General features: G+C 37.5%; 1 protein-coding gene and 1 long non-coding RNA gene across 2 annotated transcripts in view; one reads left to right on the top strand and one right to left on the bottom strand.

Annotated features, from left to right (window-relative positions):
* Window positions 1-18054, bottom strand: part of LOC132795245 (uncharacterized) — a 50213-nt gene that overhangs the window by 17404 nt on the left and 14755 nt on the right. The window contains exons 2-4 of the long non-coding RNA XR_009633424.1: window positions 16044-16138; window positions 15366-15504; window positions 10801-10962 (exon numbers count right to left, since the gene is read on the bottom strand). This is a non-coding gene — a long non-coding RNA (uncharacterized LOC132795245). The remainder of the gene's footprint in view (window positions 1-10800; window positions 10963-15365; window positions 15505-16043; window positions 16139-18054) is intronic.
* LOC132795241 (lachesin) overlaps window positions 1-18054 on the top strand; it is a 38313-nt gene that overhangs the window by 13746 nt on the left and 6513 nt on the right. The window contains exons 2-6 of the mRNA XM_060805855.1: window positions 1116-1225; window positions 1447-1632; window positions 5140-5240; window positions 9943-10034; window positions 10836-10964. Coding sequence (XP_060661838.1) covers window positions 1116-1225; window positions 1447-1632; window positions 5140-5240; window positions 9943-10034; window positions 10836-10964 — 618 coding nt within the window. The remainder of the gene's footprint in view (window positions 1-1115; window positions 1226-1446; window positions 1633-5139; window positions 5241-9942; window positions 10035-10835; window positions 10965-18054) is intronic.

Raw genomic sequence — 18054 nt, 5'->3', positions numbered from 1 at the left:
CGTCAATTCAGCACATTCTTTCGCTTGCCACTTGCCACTTGCCCCCCGTTGTGACTCCCCCTTGTCACCCTCCCGCCTTCGCTGTCAGTCTCCGCTGTCAGTTGCTGTTATGGCCATAAGAGTGGAGTACAAGGCGGCTTCAGCCCGTTGCCAGTTGCTGCACACACACACACACACACACACACACTCAATACAAAAGCAAAAGCGCGTCGCTTGAGTCGTTCTCCGAGTTATGCGACGCAACGCAACGAGAAGCGACGCACTTGCCACTTGCCACCGCTGTTGCTGCCGTTGCTGCTGTTGCTGCTGTTGCTGCTGCCAGCGGCACTGTCTATAAATATTTAAATTTCAAGTTTGGCAAAAGTTTTTTGCATGCATTACCATCCACACAGAGCGAGAGGCGGCGGCTGCTGTTGCTGCTGTTGGGGCACTTTGCTGTGGCAACAACGGGCAACGGCTGCTGTTCGTGCTCGGCTGTCTGGCAGTTGCCTCTCCCGTCTCTCTCTCCTCTCTTGGCTGCTCCCTTTTCACCTTTTTTTTTCTGCTTTGCGTGGAGTATGAAAAAGTTTTTTGCAAAACTTGCAAGTGAAATGTTTGATTTTCAATGATTCAATAAATTATTTATATATTTGCGTATGTCGCCCTTCCACTCGCTGTTTCACCGTTCCCCTCTCTCTCTCTATCTCGCTCTCTTTACTAGCTCACTCATGAGTGTTGATCTATTCAATTAGCTCACTTTAAAATGCTTTATTCAGCGCTTAACTTGGGCCAAAGCGAGTTGTCGCTTGTTCTAGTTGTTGCTGCTCTAGTTGTTGTTGTTGTTGTACTTCCTCTTCTTCTTCTAGTTGTTGTTGCTCTACTTATTGTTGGAGGTAGCTTTGGCTTTGCTAGTTAGTTGGCAAGCGACGCGTCGCGCACATTTAAAAGCGATAAATCACCGACTTTTTGGCAGCAGTTGATGTTGCAGTTGCAGCCACTTGCGGTGGCCACACTGCGATATCATTAACTTGCACAACTAACCACACACACACACACAGACACACACACTTGCACACTTGCACACCGCAAAACGCATTCTAATCTCAGCTTTTCCTCCCCGCTTCTCTCTTCCACAGCGATTGGCGCCTTTCAACCCGAGTTTGTGGAAAGCATTTCGAATGTGTCCGTTGCCGTGGGTCGCGATGCCACCTTCACCTGCCACGTGCGTCACTTGGGTGGCTATCGGGTAAGTAAACAACACACACACACACACACACACTCACACACACATAAGAACCACTTAATACACTAAGCAACGCTTTGAGTTTCATTATGATAACAAGCACTAACTAAAAGCTGCTTCACTTTAACTTCACGTCGAGTGAAAGCAAAAGTTAATCACGCCAATTAAACAGCAACAACACAACGCAACACAACAGCCATTTAATTGTTATTGTTCATCCACAGGTGGGTTGGCTCAAAGCAGACACAAAGGCGATACAGGCGATACACGAGAACGTGATTACGCACAATCCGCGGGTCACAGTCAGCCACCTGGATCAGAACACTTGGAATCTGCACATCAAGGCCGTCTCCGAGGAGGATCGAGGTGGTTACATGTGCCAGCTCAACACGGATCCCATGAAAAGTCAGGTGAGTGCAAAGAGTTAAGAATAGAGCTGAAACTAAGCTAAGCTCAACGAAAAGGGAAACAAGTTTACTTCGCTAATTTCATTTGTGTTGTAATCGAATGAATCTAGAAACTTCATTTCATCTTAACATCTTTTAACAATACATTATTGTTATTTAAATCTTTTTTCAAAGAATTTGTTAGCATTATATGCGAAAAAGCATAAAAAAAACTTTATTTTTATGGAGAATTCAACGAAGTGCTTACGAAAAAAATGTTGCAACTCAAATACCAAATAAACCTTTTGGTTTTGTCCCAAAAGCAAAAAATTGATCAACAATTGTTGTTAACTGTCTCAAGAGCGAGTCACAAAAATTGTTTGTGGTCGCATTAAAAATGAGATGGAAATTAGTCGAATTCTTGCAGTATCAAAACTATTCAGACATCAAAACAATTGAAATCAAATTGAAAACTATCAAAACAACCAGGTAAATATTGCGTATACGCAACGTTGATACAGCAAGCGTTAAATTTATTGTAAATAATTTAGAAATGTGGTGTAATTCAGCCTCCTTGAAATTTTGAAATTGACGTTGTTGGATTCTATTAAGAATTAGACAAAACAAAACTAAGAACAGCTGAAATCCTTCAAAGATTTGGTTGATCTTTTCTTAATTAAATTTCGCTAATTTAAAGCTATACCGCACTCTTTAATGTTACTATTACTATACTAATAAAATATTATTTGAGTAAGCTACTACATCAATTTAATTATAATTATCCACTCTGATGCAAATGTGTAATAAATACTGCTCTAAGAATGAGCAATAAGACGTGCGCTTTAAACTCAAATTAATTGCAACTCAAAAAGTGTTTAAATGTAAAGAAGAGCAACTAAAAATTTGCACTGCTTAAGCGTTTTTAATATTGGCTTATAAAAGTGTCCGTCGACTTGAATTCACTTAATTAGCAACATTCACAAGCTAAGCTACAAAACTCAGCCTCATGAATTGCCAAGCAACACTGGCGCCATCTATATAAAGCAAACATCAACAAGCTAAGCTGCAAAACTCAGCCTCATTACTTGCCAAGCCGAGCTGGCGCCATCTATTGCTCGCGGATGTGAGGCAACTTGTTAATTGCATTTAACATGGAAACTACTTAGAAGGAAAGTGCGATAAATCCGAGTACGCATAGGTGAACACCTATGAAATCAACAATGTGATCAAGTAGCTGATATTAAATTTGCACTGAGTGGCAATAGCAAACAGTTTACTGCTATTTGAAGGCTATTTAGTAGCATTTCAGTGCTCATTTGGCATGCAGCATGCGAGTTCAATGCGAGAGTTGGTTTTGCTTGGCATTTGAGCTGTACTTAGCATAAGTAGCACAGCAACAACGACGGCGAAAGGTTGCAAGGTTGCCATGAATAATGTGAAGCAGCAGCAGCTCAGCTAAGAAGACAATGAAAATGTTTATAAATATTTTGTGCTTGTGCTCTTGAAAGCAATTTCCCAAAGTGTCCAGGAAAATTTCATGCAGCATTTGCTTTGTTTTGTTGTCGGTCAAAAACAACAGCAAGAAAACAAAAAAGAAGTAAAAATGGGGAATGCAACGCACTTGTCGTCGTCGCACTTATTGTACGTTTGTTGCCCCTCCCCCTACTCACTACCCTACTTTTCCCCCCTCACTTCTCTTGCTATCCGTTGCTAACTTTGCTTTGGAGTGCTGTTGCCCTTGTCTGCGTAAAGTGAAAGAAAGCGCAGCAAATCGAAAGCGAAAACTATGGCAAATAAGGCGAAAACGCACACACATACATACATGTGTGTGTGTGTGTGTGTGTGAGTGTGTGTGGCGGACGCACGTACACTCATGTGTCCAGCCAAGTGAAGTTTATGGCGCCAATAAAATGTATTTCATGCTTCCTTAATTTTTATTTTTACTTTAACGCTTCTCACAAGGACAACAGGCAGCAGCAAGGGAGGGTGGCTGAGGGGGGGCAGCTGGCACTGCAATGCATAGCATAAAGAGTGAGCGAAAAGGGGGCAAAAGAGAGAGGAAGGGAGAGAGAGGAAGGGAGCAAAAGCGAGTGCTGCAAACGCAGTTGTAGCCCAATTGTCTTATGCTTTGTTTTGCTTTCATTCGTGTGTTTCTGTGTGTGTGTGTGTGTGTGAGTTTACTTGTCTTTTTCTTTATTTTGTTGTCCGTGTGTGTGTGTGTTTCTACTACCATTACTTGCCCCCTCTACTCCCCGTTCTCACCCTCTCTTCTCCTCTTCTACTGCTGTCACACAGTCCTAAACTATTTAGCGTTATTTCATTTGCTTCGCTTTCTACATGTGTAAGTGTGTGTGTGTGTCTCTCTCTCTCTCTCTCTCTCTCTCTCTCTCTGTATCTGTGTGTGTGTGAACAGTGCTTACTGCTTGCTGCTTTATGACCTCGCCTGCATAATCAGCAAATTTTCGCTGAGTGTATAGTAAATTTTAGCTAACCGGCCGCATTTACTGATGACTGTTTTATTTGCCATTCTACCGCTCGTTACTCTTCTTCTTTCTCCTCTACTCCTCCTCTTCTTCTTGTTATATGACAACATTTATACCTGATCTGCACTTGCAACAACATTTCAGTATTTTCTTATACTTTAAATAGTATTTAAATGATATCATAAGTGTTTCACTTACCACAACACAGAAAATTGAATTTTAGCTCGTTTTTTATAATTCTAAAATTTGTTGTTTACACTTCTGACATTTGCCATACTTTATTTTGTGTCTATACTGCAAAAACAAAGAATTATAAGATAAACAATGATTAATCAAATTTTCTGCACAAAGAACTAAAAAAAACAAATGAACAGTTCCATAAATATTTGCAATCTGTGAATGATTAAAATTGAGACGGATTTTATTCAAGTTATTTGTTTGTGAAATTTCGCTAATTTATCTGGGACCCTAATTAGCTTTTTATTTGTAAACAATTATGTTGGCATTAAGGAAAATATCTACAATATAAATTGGTGATAAGAATTCTTTTTAATTCCTGAGTTATTGTTATTAAATATTATCAAATTATTATTATTTTATTGAAATAACGAATACAATTAAGACTATAAAACAATTTCTGCATAACTACTAAGATATTAATTTTTAATATTGGAAACTTTTGAAGTACAAAATATGATTTTTTGGCACCTAATTTCTTTTTTCAAATCGGCCTCAATATTCAAATGTTGTACTACAATTAAATAAATGATCAATTATCAACATATCAATCAGCTTCCTTTGTTTAACTAACGTCTTTTAATAGAGTACTATGTTTATTTACTTCTAAGTTTATACATAAACCAAATGAGGTTTTTGTATAAATACTTTTCCTCTGCAAAATCTTTAATTATGTTTATTTATATTTCGCTGCTTAATTTTAAGTGGAGCAGAACTTAAATCATGTTGTAAATCATTCCCTTAAAAAATGTATTTCACTTCTACTCTAATAAAGTATTCTAATTATCAGCATTAAACTCTTTGCTTTCAGATTGGTTTCTTGGATGTCGTCATACCGCCAGATTTTATTAGCGAGGACACTTCATCCGATGTCATTGTGCCCGAGGGCAGTTCAGTGCGTTTAACATGTCGGTGAGTGTACGAAAGACACGCCTAGATATTATTTATGTATTATTGAGTGCAGAGTCAAAGTTAGTTCGTTAACGAGTGCTTTAAAATGTTGAGCATTCAATTGAGTTGAGACTCATATTTGAATCAGTTTTAAAGCTGAAAATTGTTTAATGAACTGTTCAAAATGCCAATGTACGTATATGAATAAAAGTATCGATAACTAATATTAGCAGTGCATTAATATTAACATTAACATCGATATTATTAGTCGCGAATAAATAGTCAAAGCAGACGTGTTTTATTTTACGCTTCAGCCAAGACTTTCCTCACGAACAAATTCGTCCAAAATTAATATTACAAAGTATAAATAGAGAACCACATTATAAAAATATCAATTTTTATACCCGCTGTATGTAACAGGTAGAAGGAGGCATCTCCGACCCTATAAAGTATATATATTCTTGATCAGCGTCAACAGCCGAGACGATATAACCATGTCCGTCTGTCCGTCCGTCCGTCCGTCCGTCCGTATGAAACACTGGATCTCAGAGACTATAAGAGATAGAGCTATAATTTTTTTTCGACAGCATTTGTTATGTTTGCACGCAGATCAAGTTTGTTTCAAATTTTGGCCACGCCCCCTTCCGCCCCCCGCAAAATCGAATAACAAGCCTAATTTTAAAGCTAGAGTTACGAATTTTGGTATATACTATAATTACTGTAGTAGTTATGATTCCTAAAAATTTGGTTGTGATCAGATAAAAATTGTGGAAGTTATTAAAGAAATACTTTTGTATAGGCAAAAACGCCTACTTACTACGCGTCTTTGTTGCTTTGGCCGACAATCTGGCACATTGTGCCGTCTATGGTATATTTTGAATGGTGTACTATATCGATATACCAAACATACCATTTGGTATATTTTTAGTATTTTTTAGTATTTTCGGTATATTTTAAAAATGATACCGCAATATTTTGCTTTTATTAAAAATGGGTAGCGGTATTTATAATTTCAATGAAAGAATCTCCAAAAAGTGAAGTTAAGTGCAGATAAATTTATGTTCGCAAAGCAACTCTCAGGCTCAACTTAACTTTAACACCAAATCGAACTCAGTGAAAACTGACTACAAAATACGCATACGCAATGTGAGCCTCGTAACAAAAAACATTTACTATAATTATAGTACAAGCTTGAATGCAGTCAGCCCGTGTTTTCATTCTCAACATGCCCAACTCGAATTCTCCAACTGGTTTTCGCTTCTATTCTAACTATTAGTTGATTTACACAGCGTGGATTTGTATGTTTTTGGGTTTTGAGTTCATTTAGAAGCTAATACGCGTGCTGTGGTCCTTTTAACTGGGCAGCCAACAACGGGGGGGAGGGGCAAAAACAACAGCAGCAGACGACGGACGGACGAATGAACGAACGAACTGAACTCTCCACCCGCATCATCATCATCATTTAATAATGTCAGCAAATTAAGCGACACTTCATTTCTCTTGATTTGGGTCGGCGCTTTCCATCTGCCCTTTTGCCTGGCCACACAAACACAACACTCACACACACACACACATACATACAAAAACACTCACACACACACACAGAGAGCGAGTCCAACAGTTGTCACATGCGATTCGAGACGCAGACGTTATTTCTCATTCCTATCTCTCTCTCTTTCTTTCTCTCTCTGTCTTTCTCTCACTCCCACTCGAAGTGTTGGCAACGAGATTACAGGGTATCTACTGGCTTGGCTTAACGCGCCGTTTGCTCTCTTGGTTGTTATTTGCAGCGGTTTTTTGCTTTTAGCTAACTGCGACAACGACTCGCCATTCGTTGATTTATGAACTTGACCACGACCACGAAGTAATTTTAACGATTTAACCGCAGAATGATGGAACCAAAGCGATAAACGCTAGTTTCTCTCTCTCTCTCACCATACACATACATGTGTGTGTGTGCGTGGAAAGCTATTAGAGACATCGTCTGCAATTTTTTCCATTTTAATACCACTTAGGGCAAAGTCCCATAAAACGAATTCAACTTTAAGCAGACGCGTGTATAGCAAAAAACGACTGCTCTGGTCACACTTGCCCAGACACAACCACATTGTTTAAACGTTTTTCTTTTTCTTTTGCGCTGTTTCTGTTACTGTTTTTGTTTTGCACATCTGGAAGCTGAAGCTGAATGCGGTTTCAATGCCAATTTGTTAATTTCATTTGTTAATAGCCAAGCACACACATGTGTGTGTGTGTGTGTGTGTGTGTGTGTGTGTGTGTGTGAGCCATGTGTGTGTGCTCTTGCCAACAAATGGAAATTGTTTTGGCTTTACATTTTATGGGCTTTAAATGGCGATGTTTTTTCAATCTTTCATAAAGATGCAAAAAAGTGGCTTTTGTCTATTATGTTTACAATTTCGCGTCGTCTCTAAAGATATTTCTTTTCGATTTTGCAAAGAGCATTAAAGTCTTTCAGCTCACTGTTATTTGTTATTGTATTGTTATAATTATGATTAGTATAAGATTCAGTATTATTATGTCAAGGCTATTTAAATTCTTTAGTTTTTAATACTTTGGTATACTCATACCAAAAAGTTTGGCTTACATTTTTTTTTAATTTTTTAAATTGATTAAATTATTAAAATTGAAAAATAAAACACCTCTTTAAATATACTATATGGAGTATATAAAAATATAAATACATCTGCTAAATTCAAAATAGCAAACATTTTTATATCTATCTTTTTTGTAACAAACATTCCAAAAATGTTATATATAACTTTATCTATATGTAATTTACTTCTTAATGTAATAAAAGTTTAATTGACAATTTGCGTTAAGGTATTTTTATTATGACATTTTTGTTAGCGTAAAAATGTTTAATTTTGCAGTTGTATAAGAAACAATTAAAAAGACCTAAGGCTGAATCTTAGCGCTTCTGATTAGCACTTTAATTAGAGCTAAGAATTATTTTGTCATTCCAAAAATTAACAAATATATATTTTATCGTAACACAGAAAAAGTTCTTGAAATCCATCTTAGCTCTCAATATACATAGTACTAATACAGAGCAATAAGAATACCCTTTACTTATTGTACAATTGATTCAGTTTATGTTTTTTTCCACTGTCGCACGCGACAAAATCAGCCAAAGAAATAAAATCAGAATTCAAAATAACACTCATTTTTATAGCTATCTTTTTTTTGATGAGATAACTAACGCTTCTTGTAACGCTTCTTTCCAAAAACTAATTTGTTATATAATTTTGGTATTTGTTAGTTTAAGAAGCGTTTAAGTGGGATGATGTGTTAAGCGTTGACTTCAGTAAAATTTTTTAAGCGAGAAAAAATGTATAGTAAAAGTGGTGTTATTTTGAGTTTCGCAGCTTAAAATATATTTATCTTTATATATGTTTAATATGAATGTATTTATTTAAAGAGAAATTTATTTATTGTAATCCTTGCACTACAATATTCATATTGTTTATTCATTCATTTAAACTGTTTAAGTAGAACTGTCAAAGTTCTTTTTATCTTCTTGATTTAAGACACTTGTAAAATTTCTATTCATATTTCTATAATTAAGTGTTTTTATTCGTAAAAAAAAGAGACAGAAATGTTCATAACAATATTAAATTCAATAAATTAACTTCAAAATGAACTTAATGTTGCCACTTGATTGCAGTAAGTGAAAGCAATTGTCAAAAATATTGCAATTTAGCATCAACAATAACAGTTCAGCTTTTCAGCAGCTGCCTCTCGAAATTCTTGCCTAAATATATAATGATTGCGGTAATTTAATTGGCAATGCAAATAAATTTGAAATCATGCGTGTACGCAATTTAATAACAAGTTGTAAAGCGGAAACGCATGGCCAACGCGTCGTATGCTTAATAATGCTTATTAGAATTACTTGCGACAAAACACATCTTTTGATGCATGTGCAATTTTGCATATGAATGCAGCTGTTTTTCATGAATAAACATGTTGCTGAGGGAGAGAGTGAGAGAGTGAGAGGCAAACAATCAGCCAGGCTAGATGGCATGGCAAAGTCGTTTAGTTTTGCTTTTGCTTTTGGTTTCGGTCTTAAACCAACTCTTAGCAACTCTGCTCGTGACTGGTGCCCAGGCGGTCGCTATTGTGTTGAACTCTGAATGTCTCAGGCTCTGCTCTACATATATATAAATATATATCTATATATATATATATATCTATGTGTGTGGGCGACTTTCTTTTACTTGGCTATTTTGCATCTGTTTGCGGCATCATAAAAATTTACCACACCCGTGTCTGCGCTGTTTAACTGCTGCCTCAACATGGCTCTATGGGTGTTGCCCCCCCTCCCCCTTCACCCTCTCCACTCACTACTCAACACCCCCCTCTAAAAAGACGACGCCATTCAAGAGAATCTCAGCCACAGACGGCGTCGTGTCTACATTACAAGAACTTGGCCAAAAACACACACACACACACACACACACACACACACACACACACACACACACACACACACACACACACACACACACACACACAACACAATGGCCAACGCGGCGTATTAAATGCAATAGACAAAACTCAGCTTCGTTTTCAATTTTCCATTGCCTACTTTTGGGGCATTTAAAGACGCCTCGATGATGTTACGACTTTTCTACTTTCTGCTACTAATTTCGCACATTTCAATTAATTATAATTTGTATTTCGTTTTGTTATGCATTTTAAACAGCGCACGCGGCTATCCCGAACCAATTGTCACTTGGCGACGCGAGGATGGCGGCGAAATCGTGCTCAAGGACAATCAAGGCACCAAGACGCTGGGTAAGTGATTATTCATTAAAATTAATATGAATGCATTAAGCTATAGTTTAAACATGTGTGCACATCACAAGCATTGCAAATGTTGATCAATGGCTAAGTTTATATTTGGTTTATTAATATCGTACTACATTCAAAATACTATATAGAGTGATTTACCATCTCTGATATGTTTGGCACTCTATATCAATATACCAAATATCGGTATGTTTTAGCGTATATAAAAAGATTCGAAAAAAATTTAAAAAAAAGAATGAAAGAAAGTATTGCAAGCAAACATTTAAGTGAGTGAGGTCAGCTTTAATCAACAGCTACCTGCGATTAATGTCAAAATTCATTAATCATCTGAGCACTGTTACTAAAAAAATGCTAATAATAGTGTCAAATGATCAATGCAGCTAATAAGGAACTCAACTAATTAAGAAGTAGTCAGCAATCTATTAAATATATATTATATTGCTAATTTCGGATTATGAGTTGAATGCAAAATATGTTAAATAAATAAGTTACTAAAATAAATGAATAAAAATAACTAAAGAAATAAACTTAATAATAAATCAATATATAAAAAAGAAGTCTGAAAGAAACAACTGAATAACTAAATAAATATATAATGAATAATAAATCAATACATAAAATAAGTATCAGAAATAAAGGAGCAAATAATAAACCCTAATAATAAGAGCAATTTATGAATTCTGAGCTAAGTCGAAACAATTTGTGAATTAACTAATTTTTAAGCATGTTGCTAAGCAATTGATGTACTTACATGTATTCCTTTTTTGTTTGTTTTATTCTATGCAGTTTCCTCGTACCGCGGTGAAGTGCTGAAGCTGACGAAAATCTCACGCAACGAGATGGGCTCGTATCTGTGCATCGCCTCGAATGGAGTGCCCCCATCGGTTTCAAAGCGCATCTCGCTGAGTATACACTGTAAGTACAACAACAACAATAACAACAAAGAGTGGAGTATAGTTTATAGTATTGTGGAGTGAAGCCGCAAACTCGTTGCATTAGTTAAGCCAGAGATAGGGATAGGAGAGAGAGATGATGGACAGACAGATGAACAGAGCTTGGCACCGGGAAATGGGTGGCATTAATTAGAGAGCTGTGGTTGGTCAACTTCAGCTAGCCGCTTTTTTTTTTTTGTTGTACGGTGTATGAGTGTGTGTCTAGTATATACATATCATTAGTCAGTTGTCGCCACAGCTCAGAGGTGGGTAAAGGGAGGGGGAGGGGCAACCTCAACCTCAGAGCAAGCGAACCTCAAAAACTGAAGCTCGAGCTCAACTCTCAGTTTTGAAGCTGGCCAAGCTTCGTGGTGTTTATCTAGTTTAGTGTGCTGGCTTCCCTTTCTCTCTCTCTCTCTCTTTCACTCATTGTTGCTGTCTCTGTCTGCAGTTTTAGCCACAGTTATCAACTGCACACACACATACACACAGAGATTCATAGACAGAGGCGCCCTCAGCTATGCTGCGAAAAAAGGCAAACTCAAAACACGCCATAGAATAGCGAGTGTGGAAAGGAGAGGGGAAGGTGTGGTAGCTGTGTTTGTGTGTGTGTGTGTGGCGCTAACTCGATTGTCGTGTTGTCGTTGTTGTAATCCGTTTAAATCCAGTCACTGATACTGGGCATTACCTGCTGCCTTGTGCATTGTGTTGTTGCTGTCTCTCACCTCTAAGCGAGCTTCCCTTTCTCTCTCTCCCTCTCTCTCTCTTCCTCTTTCTGCCACACTGAGTTTTTTGTCAAACCTGTCTGCAGCACGTGCCTCTGTTTGGCTGTTGGCTGCGCTGCCAGCATGTGGCAGTTCACTCAATCATCACGACATCAGCAGCAGCAACAGCAACAGAAGCAACAACAGCAGCAACTGCGCTTGTTTGAACACGTTGCAGGCAACGCAGTTCTGTCTGTAATAAACTGTTCGCCACTTTACTCCCCTCTCCACTTCTTTCTCTTCTCTTTTCACCTTTCTCTACTCCTCATCTCTTCTTTGACCTTGCTTATTTCAGCTGCGAGCTCTTGCTCTTATTTTTAGCTGACAAAAATCACGCTTTTTAACATTTTGACATTTTGTTAATGTGGCCTTTAAGTGTCTGTGATCTTCCTTGTTTTTTTTTCTGGGCTTTAAGTCGTTTTGGTAAGCCATCACTATCTTTACATTGCCAGTTGTTACCTTTACTTTACTTCACTTTCCTTTCCTTTCCTTTCCTTTCTTCAACCACATTTCATATTCGCTGTTGCAACTTATTCACAAATTTGTTTGTTGCCTCGTTGTGAAGTGCAAAACAAAGTTTGCGTACAGCTTGCAACGAGTTATCTGTATATATTTTTGTCTTTGGCCTTGCCTCGTTTTGTGGCATCTTTCGAGTACGTGCTGCGTGTTGCACTGATAAAGTACGCCCTGCAACCGGCAACCAGCAACCGGCAACGAAACTGATGCTGAAACCGACACCGACAACGACAACGACACCGGCAATGACAGCAACAGCAACATCGACAAGCAGACAGACAGACTCGAGAAATATAGACTGAGAAACATACTGAGAAACAGTCAGAATAGAGGAAGAGACAGACGGAGAGACAACTCGCATCCCGCTTGCGCGTTTCCGCGCCATTTGCTCAAGTTTCCTGCCTTGTTAGCCACCTTCCTGCACATGACTAATTAAGAACGCTGCGATTGCCGCGTTGTTGCCGCTTCGCAGGAAACCAAACCAGGACGCGCTACAAACAATTAGGCCACAATTAGCTGCAGACTACCAACTGGCAACTGCTCAATGCTCAATGCTCACTATAAGCCTTAGCTTCTCTCTCTCTCTCTTCCTCTACATTTACCTCTACCTCAACCTCTACCTCTACCTCTACCTCTACCTCTACCTCTACCTCTACCTCTACCTCTACCTCTACCTCTTCCTCTTCCACACACACTTATTTCTTGCTGCCACTTGAAATCGCTGTAAACATGCTTTCATATTGCCAACGTTCAGCTAAGCTCTTCACTTACAATACCTTTTATTTACTTCTTGCATTTTTAATGCGGTTCAATTGTTCTCAATTACAAAAATGTAAGATTCAAACATTGTAGTCAAAGTCTTTCGAATGTTTTATGTTTTTCATTTGGTTTTGAAATTTATACTCCTCATTTTAAATATTTAAAAATTTTTTTTTTATTATTTGCCTATTATAACATATACTTTTTATACTCGCAACCCATAGGGTAGAAGGGTATTATAACTTTGTGCCGGCAGGAAATGTATGTAACAGGTAGAACGAGGCATCTCCGACCCTATAAAGTATATATATTCTTGATCAGCATCAACAGCCGAGACGATCTAGCCATCTCCGTCTGTCCTTCTGTGTGTCTGTCCGTCTGTCCGTCTGAACACCTAGATCTCAGAGACTATAAGAGTTAGAGCTTTAATTTTTTTCGACAGCATTTGTTATGTTTGCACGCAGATAAAGTTTGTTTCATTTTTTGCCACGCCCCCTTCCGCCCCTGCAAAGCAAAAAAATCGAATAACAAGGGTAAAGGGTTTTTACGCTAGAGTTACGAATTTTAGTATATACAATAATAACTATAGTAGCTATGATTCCTGAAAATTTGGTTGCGATCAGATAAAAATTGTCGAAGTTATTAATGAAATACTTTTGTATGGGCAAAATGTGCTGTCTATGGTATATTTTGAATGCGGCACTATATTGATATACCAAATATACCATATTGTTAGTATTTTTGCAGTATATTTGGTATATTTTGAGAATAATACCGTAAAATATAGTGCTTTTATTCAAAATGAGTAGCGGGTATCTCACAGTCGAGTATACTCGACTGTAGCTTTCTTACTTATTAGTATTCACTATTTCTACCCGCTGCTTAAAGAGTAGAAGAGTATTTTAACTTTGTGCCTCCATGAAATGTATGGAACAGACAAAAGAAGTTATCTCCGACCCCATACTGTATATATAATCTTGATCAACAGTCGAGCCATGTCAGTCCGTCTGTCTGTCTGTCCGTATTAACACCTACATAGATCTCAGAGACAACACTTGTTATGTTTGCAAGCAGATCAAGTTTGTTTCAAATTCTTGGCACGCTAACTTTCGGCAAAAAAACAAATAATAAACGAAATTTTGAAGTGTCTCGAATATAGACAATAATAACTATATTAATCATGATTCCTGAGAATTTGATTGCGACCCGATACAAATTGTAGAAATTATTTAAGTAATACTTCTGAACGGCAAATTATGCCTACTTCAATCGGTTCTTAGCTGACAAAATTAGTACTTCTCTAGTATATTACTTGGTATATTGTAAGAATAATACCGCAATGTTCTACTGTTATCGAAAATGGGTAGCAGGTATCTTAGAGTCGAGCACACTCGAATTTGAATTTATTTACTTTAGTTATTTTCCCCTTTTTTAACCCCTTTTAAATTTAAGTAAATTTGTGTTTACTATAAATTACAAAAAATTGAAAATTGTAAAATTTGTGAATTTTCAGCAACACCCAAAAGTTGAAGTTGTTTTTTTCTATCTAATTAGTTGAACCCACTGCGTATACGTAATTTGAGAAAATAGCAATTATAATTTGTTGAAGTAAGCTATAACATTTTAAGCAACTTTAACTTTGTTTGACAATGCCTATACAAAATAATCTAAATCGAAATCGAGAGAAAAAAAAGTCATGCGTTGAGTTGAGTTGAGTTTGAATTTAAGGTAGTTTATAGCATGAACAGAGAGTGAGAGAGACAATGCGTAAGCTCGTTGTTGGTTCCGAATATTGCATTTTGCAGTGGGCAAATCGAACGCAAATAAATGCGACAAATCGCTAAAAATCACGTACGCCTAAGAAAACAACAACAGCAACAACAACAACATAACAGACCCCAAGTGAGAAAGCAGACTAAGAGTAGAAATAGAACCGAAATCACTATCAGAAATGCACAAATGATACTAACACACACACACACACCTAACACACACACCTAACACACACATACACAGTGGCATCAATTTTCAATTTTTCATTTTTACCTTCTCGTTTTAGTTTTTGCTGTGTATTTTTTGCTTTAACCCCCATATGAATATTGTGCAGATGCCTTCAATCTATGTTGAGCTACGCTTCTAAGCCATAACACAGAACACAGAAAACAGAACAAAAAAAACGAGTAGAAAAAAGCACACACAGAAAATGAAGGAAAAACAAGGCAAGTGTGTGAAAGAAGGGGTAGAGAGGGGAAGGGGGCAAAGACAGGTTGGGTCTATTTGCGATGCCAATGAGGTGAAAAATACACGTCATTGGGTTTTTGTGCTGGACTTTCTCTCTCTCTTACCTTTTAAACTCGCCGCTCAACAATGGCCTCCCAAATGTGATGAGGTGTCTCTGTATCCCTCTCTCTCTCTCCCTCTCTCTCTCTCTCTCTGTCTGTGTTGTAATTGTAGTTGCAGCTGGTGCTGTGCTCATTCATACTGCTGCTGCGACGACGTCATTAGTGCATATTTGTGGCTTTGTTTGCCACAAGTGAGTGGAGCACGAAGCGGCCAAGCGGGGGATGGAGCGGGGGGGCGGGGGGCGTGGTTGCTCGGCCAAGGCACATGCTCGGAATAATCATGGCAACATTTTAAATCGCAAGCGAAAGTGTTTGCCAGCCCCAATCCAACTGCCCAAAACTGCACTGCACTCTACCCCAAAAAAACTTCCACTGCGTATACGTAATGTGTCCACATGTGTATGCGAGTGCATGAGTGTGTGTGTGTGTGTGTGTGCGTGTGTGTCTACATGCAGATTGAAAATAGACGCAGTCAACCAGCATTCATCCATTGGTCAAGCTGGCAGCAGGCAGCAGGCAGACGCTTCTCTCCTCGAGTGCCACATGACAGGGGAGATTTTTATACTTGAGCGAAGTCCAGCAACGTCAGCTTCCCTCCCTCCTTCTCCTCCTCATCTTGCTGCTGTTGCTGCAACTTCAACTGCTGCTGCTGCTGCTACAGTTCCCAAGTGCGTGACTTACATGTCAATTTACAGCAGCAATTTACCAAATGACACGAGCTGCACTTCTTCTTCTTCTTCTCGTTGTTGTTTTCGCAGCATAATTGCGGAATTAATCTGTGAAGTAAACAAAAAGATGCAATGCAGTTATGTTATTATTATTAGTTATAATATTATACAATAAGTATATATTATTTGTCTATAACTTAATTTGTAAAAAGACTATAATAGAGTGTGCTCGACTGTGAGATAAAAGCAAAACAGTGTGGTATTATTCTTAAAATATACAAAATTACTATACCACAAAAATACTACAAATATACCAAAGTACTCTACCACATAAATACTACAAATATACCAAATTACTATACCACAAAAATACTACAAATATACCAAATTACTATACCACAAATATACCAAATTACTATTCCACAAAAATTCTACAAATATACCAAATTACTATACCACAAAAATACTACAAATATACCAAATTACTATACCCCAAAAATACTACAAATATACCAAATTACTATACCACAAAAATACTACAAATATACCAAATTACTATACCCTAAAAATACTACAAATATACCAAGGTTTATATTTAGTATATCGATATTATACTACATTTAGAATACCACATTTAGAGTACAAAATATACGAGATTGTCAGCCAAAGAAACCAAGAGCAGTAGTAAAAAGGCTATATCTATGGCTATATCTGTTGATGCTGATCAAGAATCTATATACTTTATGGAGTCGGGGATTTCTTCTTCAGCCTGTTACATAGTTATAATACACTATAGGTAGCGAATCATTAATAGAGCAGTTGTGAGTTAGCAAATGTTTAATAAACTACGAATTTTTTATTCACACAAAAAACTATCTAGGCGGTGACTAAATTCATTAATAAACAATAAATTATAGCGAATAAAAAACGACGTGTTGCTTTCGTTCGAGAGTTTAATATTCAACTGAATGTAAATAGAGTGTATCGATAAACTATCGGATAAGTATATAGATTAATGTTAATGTAATTAACATAATTATGTTAAGCATCGGTACTAAAAGCTGCTTAAAGCTTATTCAAGCTTACCTAAGTTTATTTGAATATTGCTTGTTAATATTCAGATTAAGCAGCGACTAACGCAGCACGTGTCATTAGCTCATGATTAAACGATTAGTCGTGAGCTAAGGACTATAAAAGCTGCTTAAAGCTTATTCAAGTTATGCCAATTCCACAGTTTAAATACAATTTATTTTGATTGAATTCATCTTGTTGATTAATCAGCAATTTGAACAGCACCCAGCGCAGCTTGTGTCATTACCTCTTAGATGTAAACAGTTGTGCTTGATTATGGTTATGATTAAACGATTAATCGTGATTGATCGACAATAAAAGCAGTTTAAAGCTTATTAAAGTTAAGGCAACTCCGCATTTTAAATGAAATGTATTTAATTTGTAGATTGCTTGTTGATTAATCAACAATTTAAGCAACACCGAACGCAGCTCGTGTCATTAGATCATACCTTCGAACAGTTGTGCTTAATTGTGATCATAGACTTGCACTCATAGACTTGAACTCACACAAGCTGATCGCTCTTTACACGTGTTTATCTTCGCAGGTGTGTCTGTGTCTCTGTGTGTGTGTATGTGTTTGCCCAGCCAAAAGTTGTTCTTGCCAGCAAAATACATAGAGAAGAAGAGAGAGAGAGAGAGATAGTTGAGCTTAAGTCCATATGTGAGCAAATAGATAGTTGATAGATAAGACATATGCACTCGGCCATGGAAATCAATTAAAATCCAACGAACTTACAAAACTGCCAAATGTGTGAGAGTGTTTGTGAGTGTGAGTGTAAGTGAGTGTGTGCAATCTGCACGCAAACAGACACACCTCAACACACACACACACATACACAGCTGCAGAGAGGCAGACAGTTGAGGTCATTGTTGCAACCTGCTGTTGCAATTGCTGCAATGCTGCTGCTGCATTGACTATCAATGCAATGTTGACTCGAACTAACGCTTACGCA

This window comes from Drosophila nasuta, chromosome X (genome assembly GCF_023558535.2).
Source record: "Drosophila nasuta strain 15112-1781.00 chromosome X, ASM2355853v1, whole genome shotgun sequence".
NCBI lineage: Eukaryota > Metazoa > Arthropoda > Insecta > Diptera > Drosophilidae > Drosophila > Drosophila nasuta.
The sequence above is the reverse complement of the archived record's forward strand: the minus strand, read 5'-3'. Positions and strand labels throughout refer to the sequence as shown.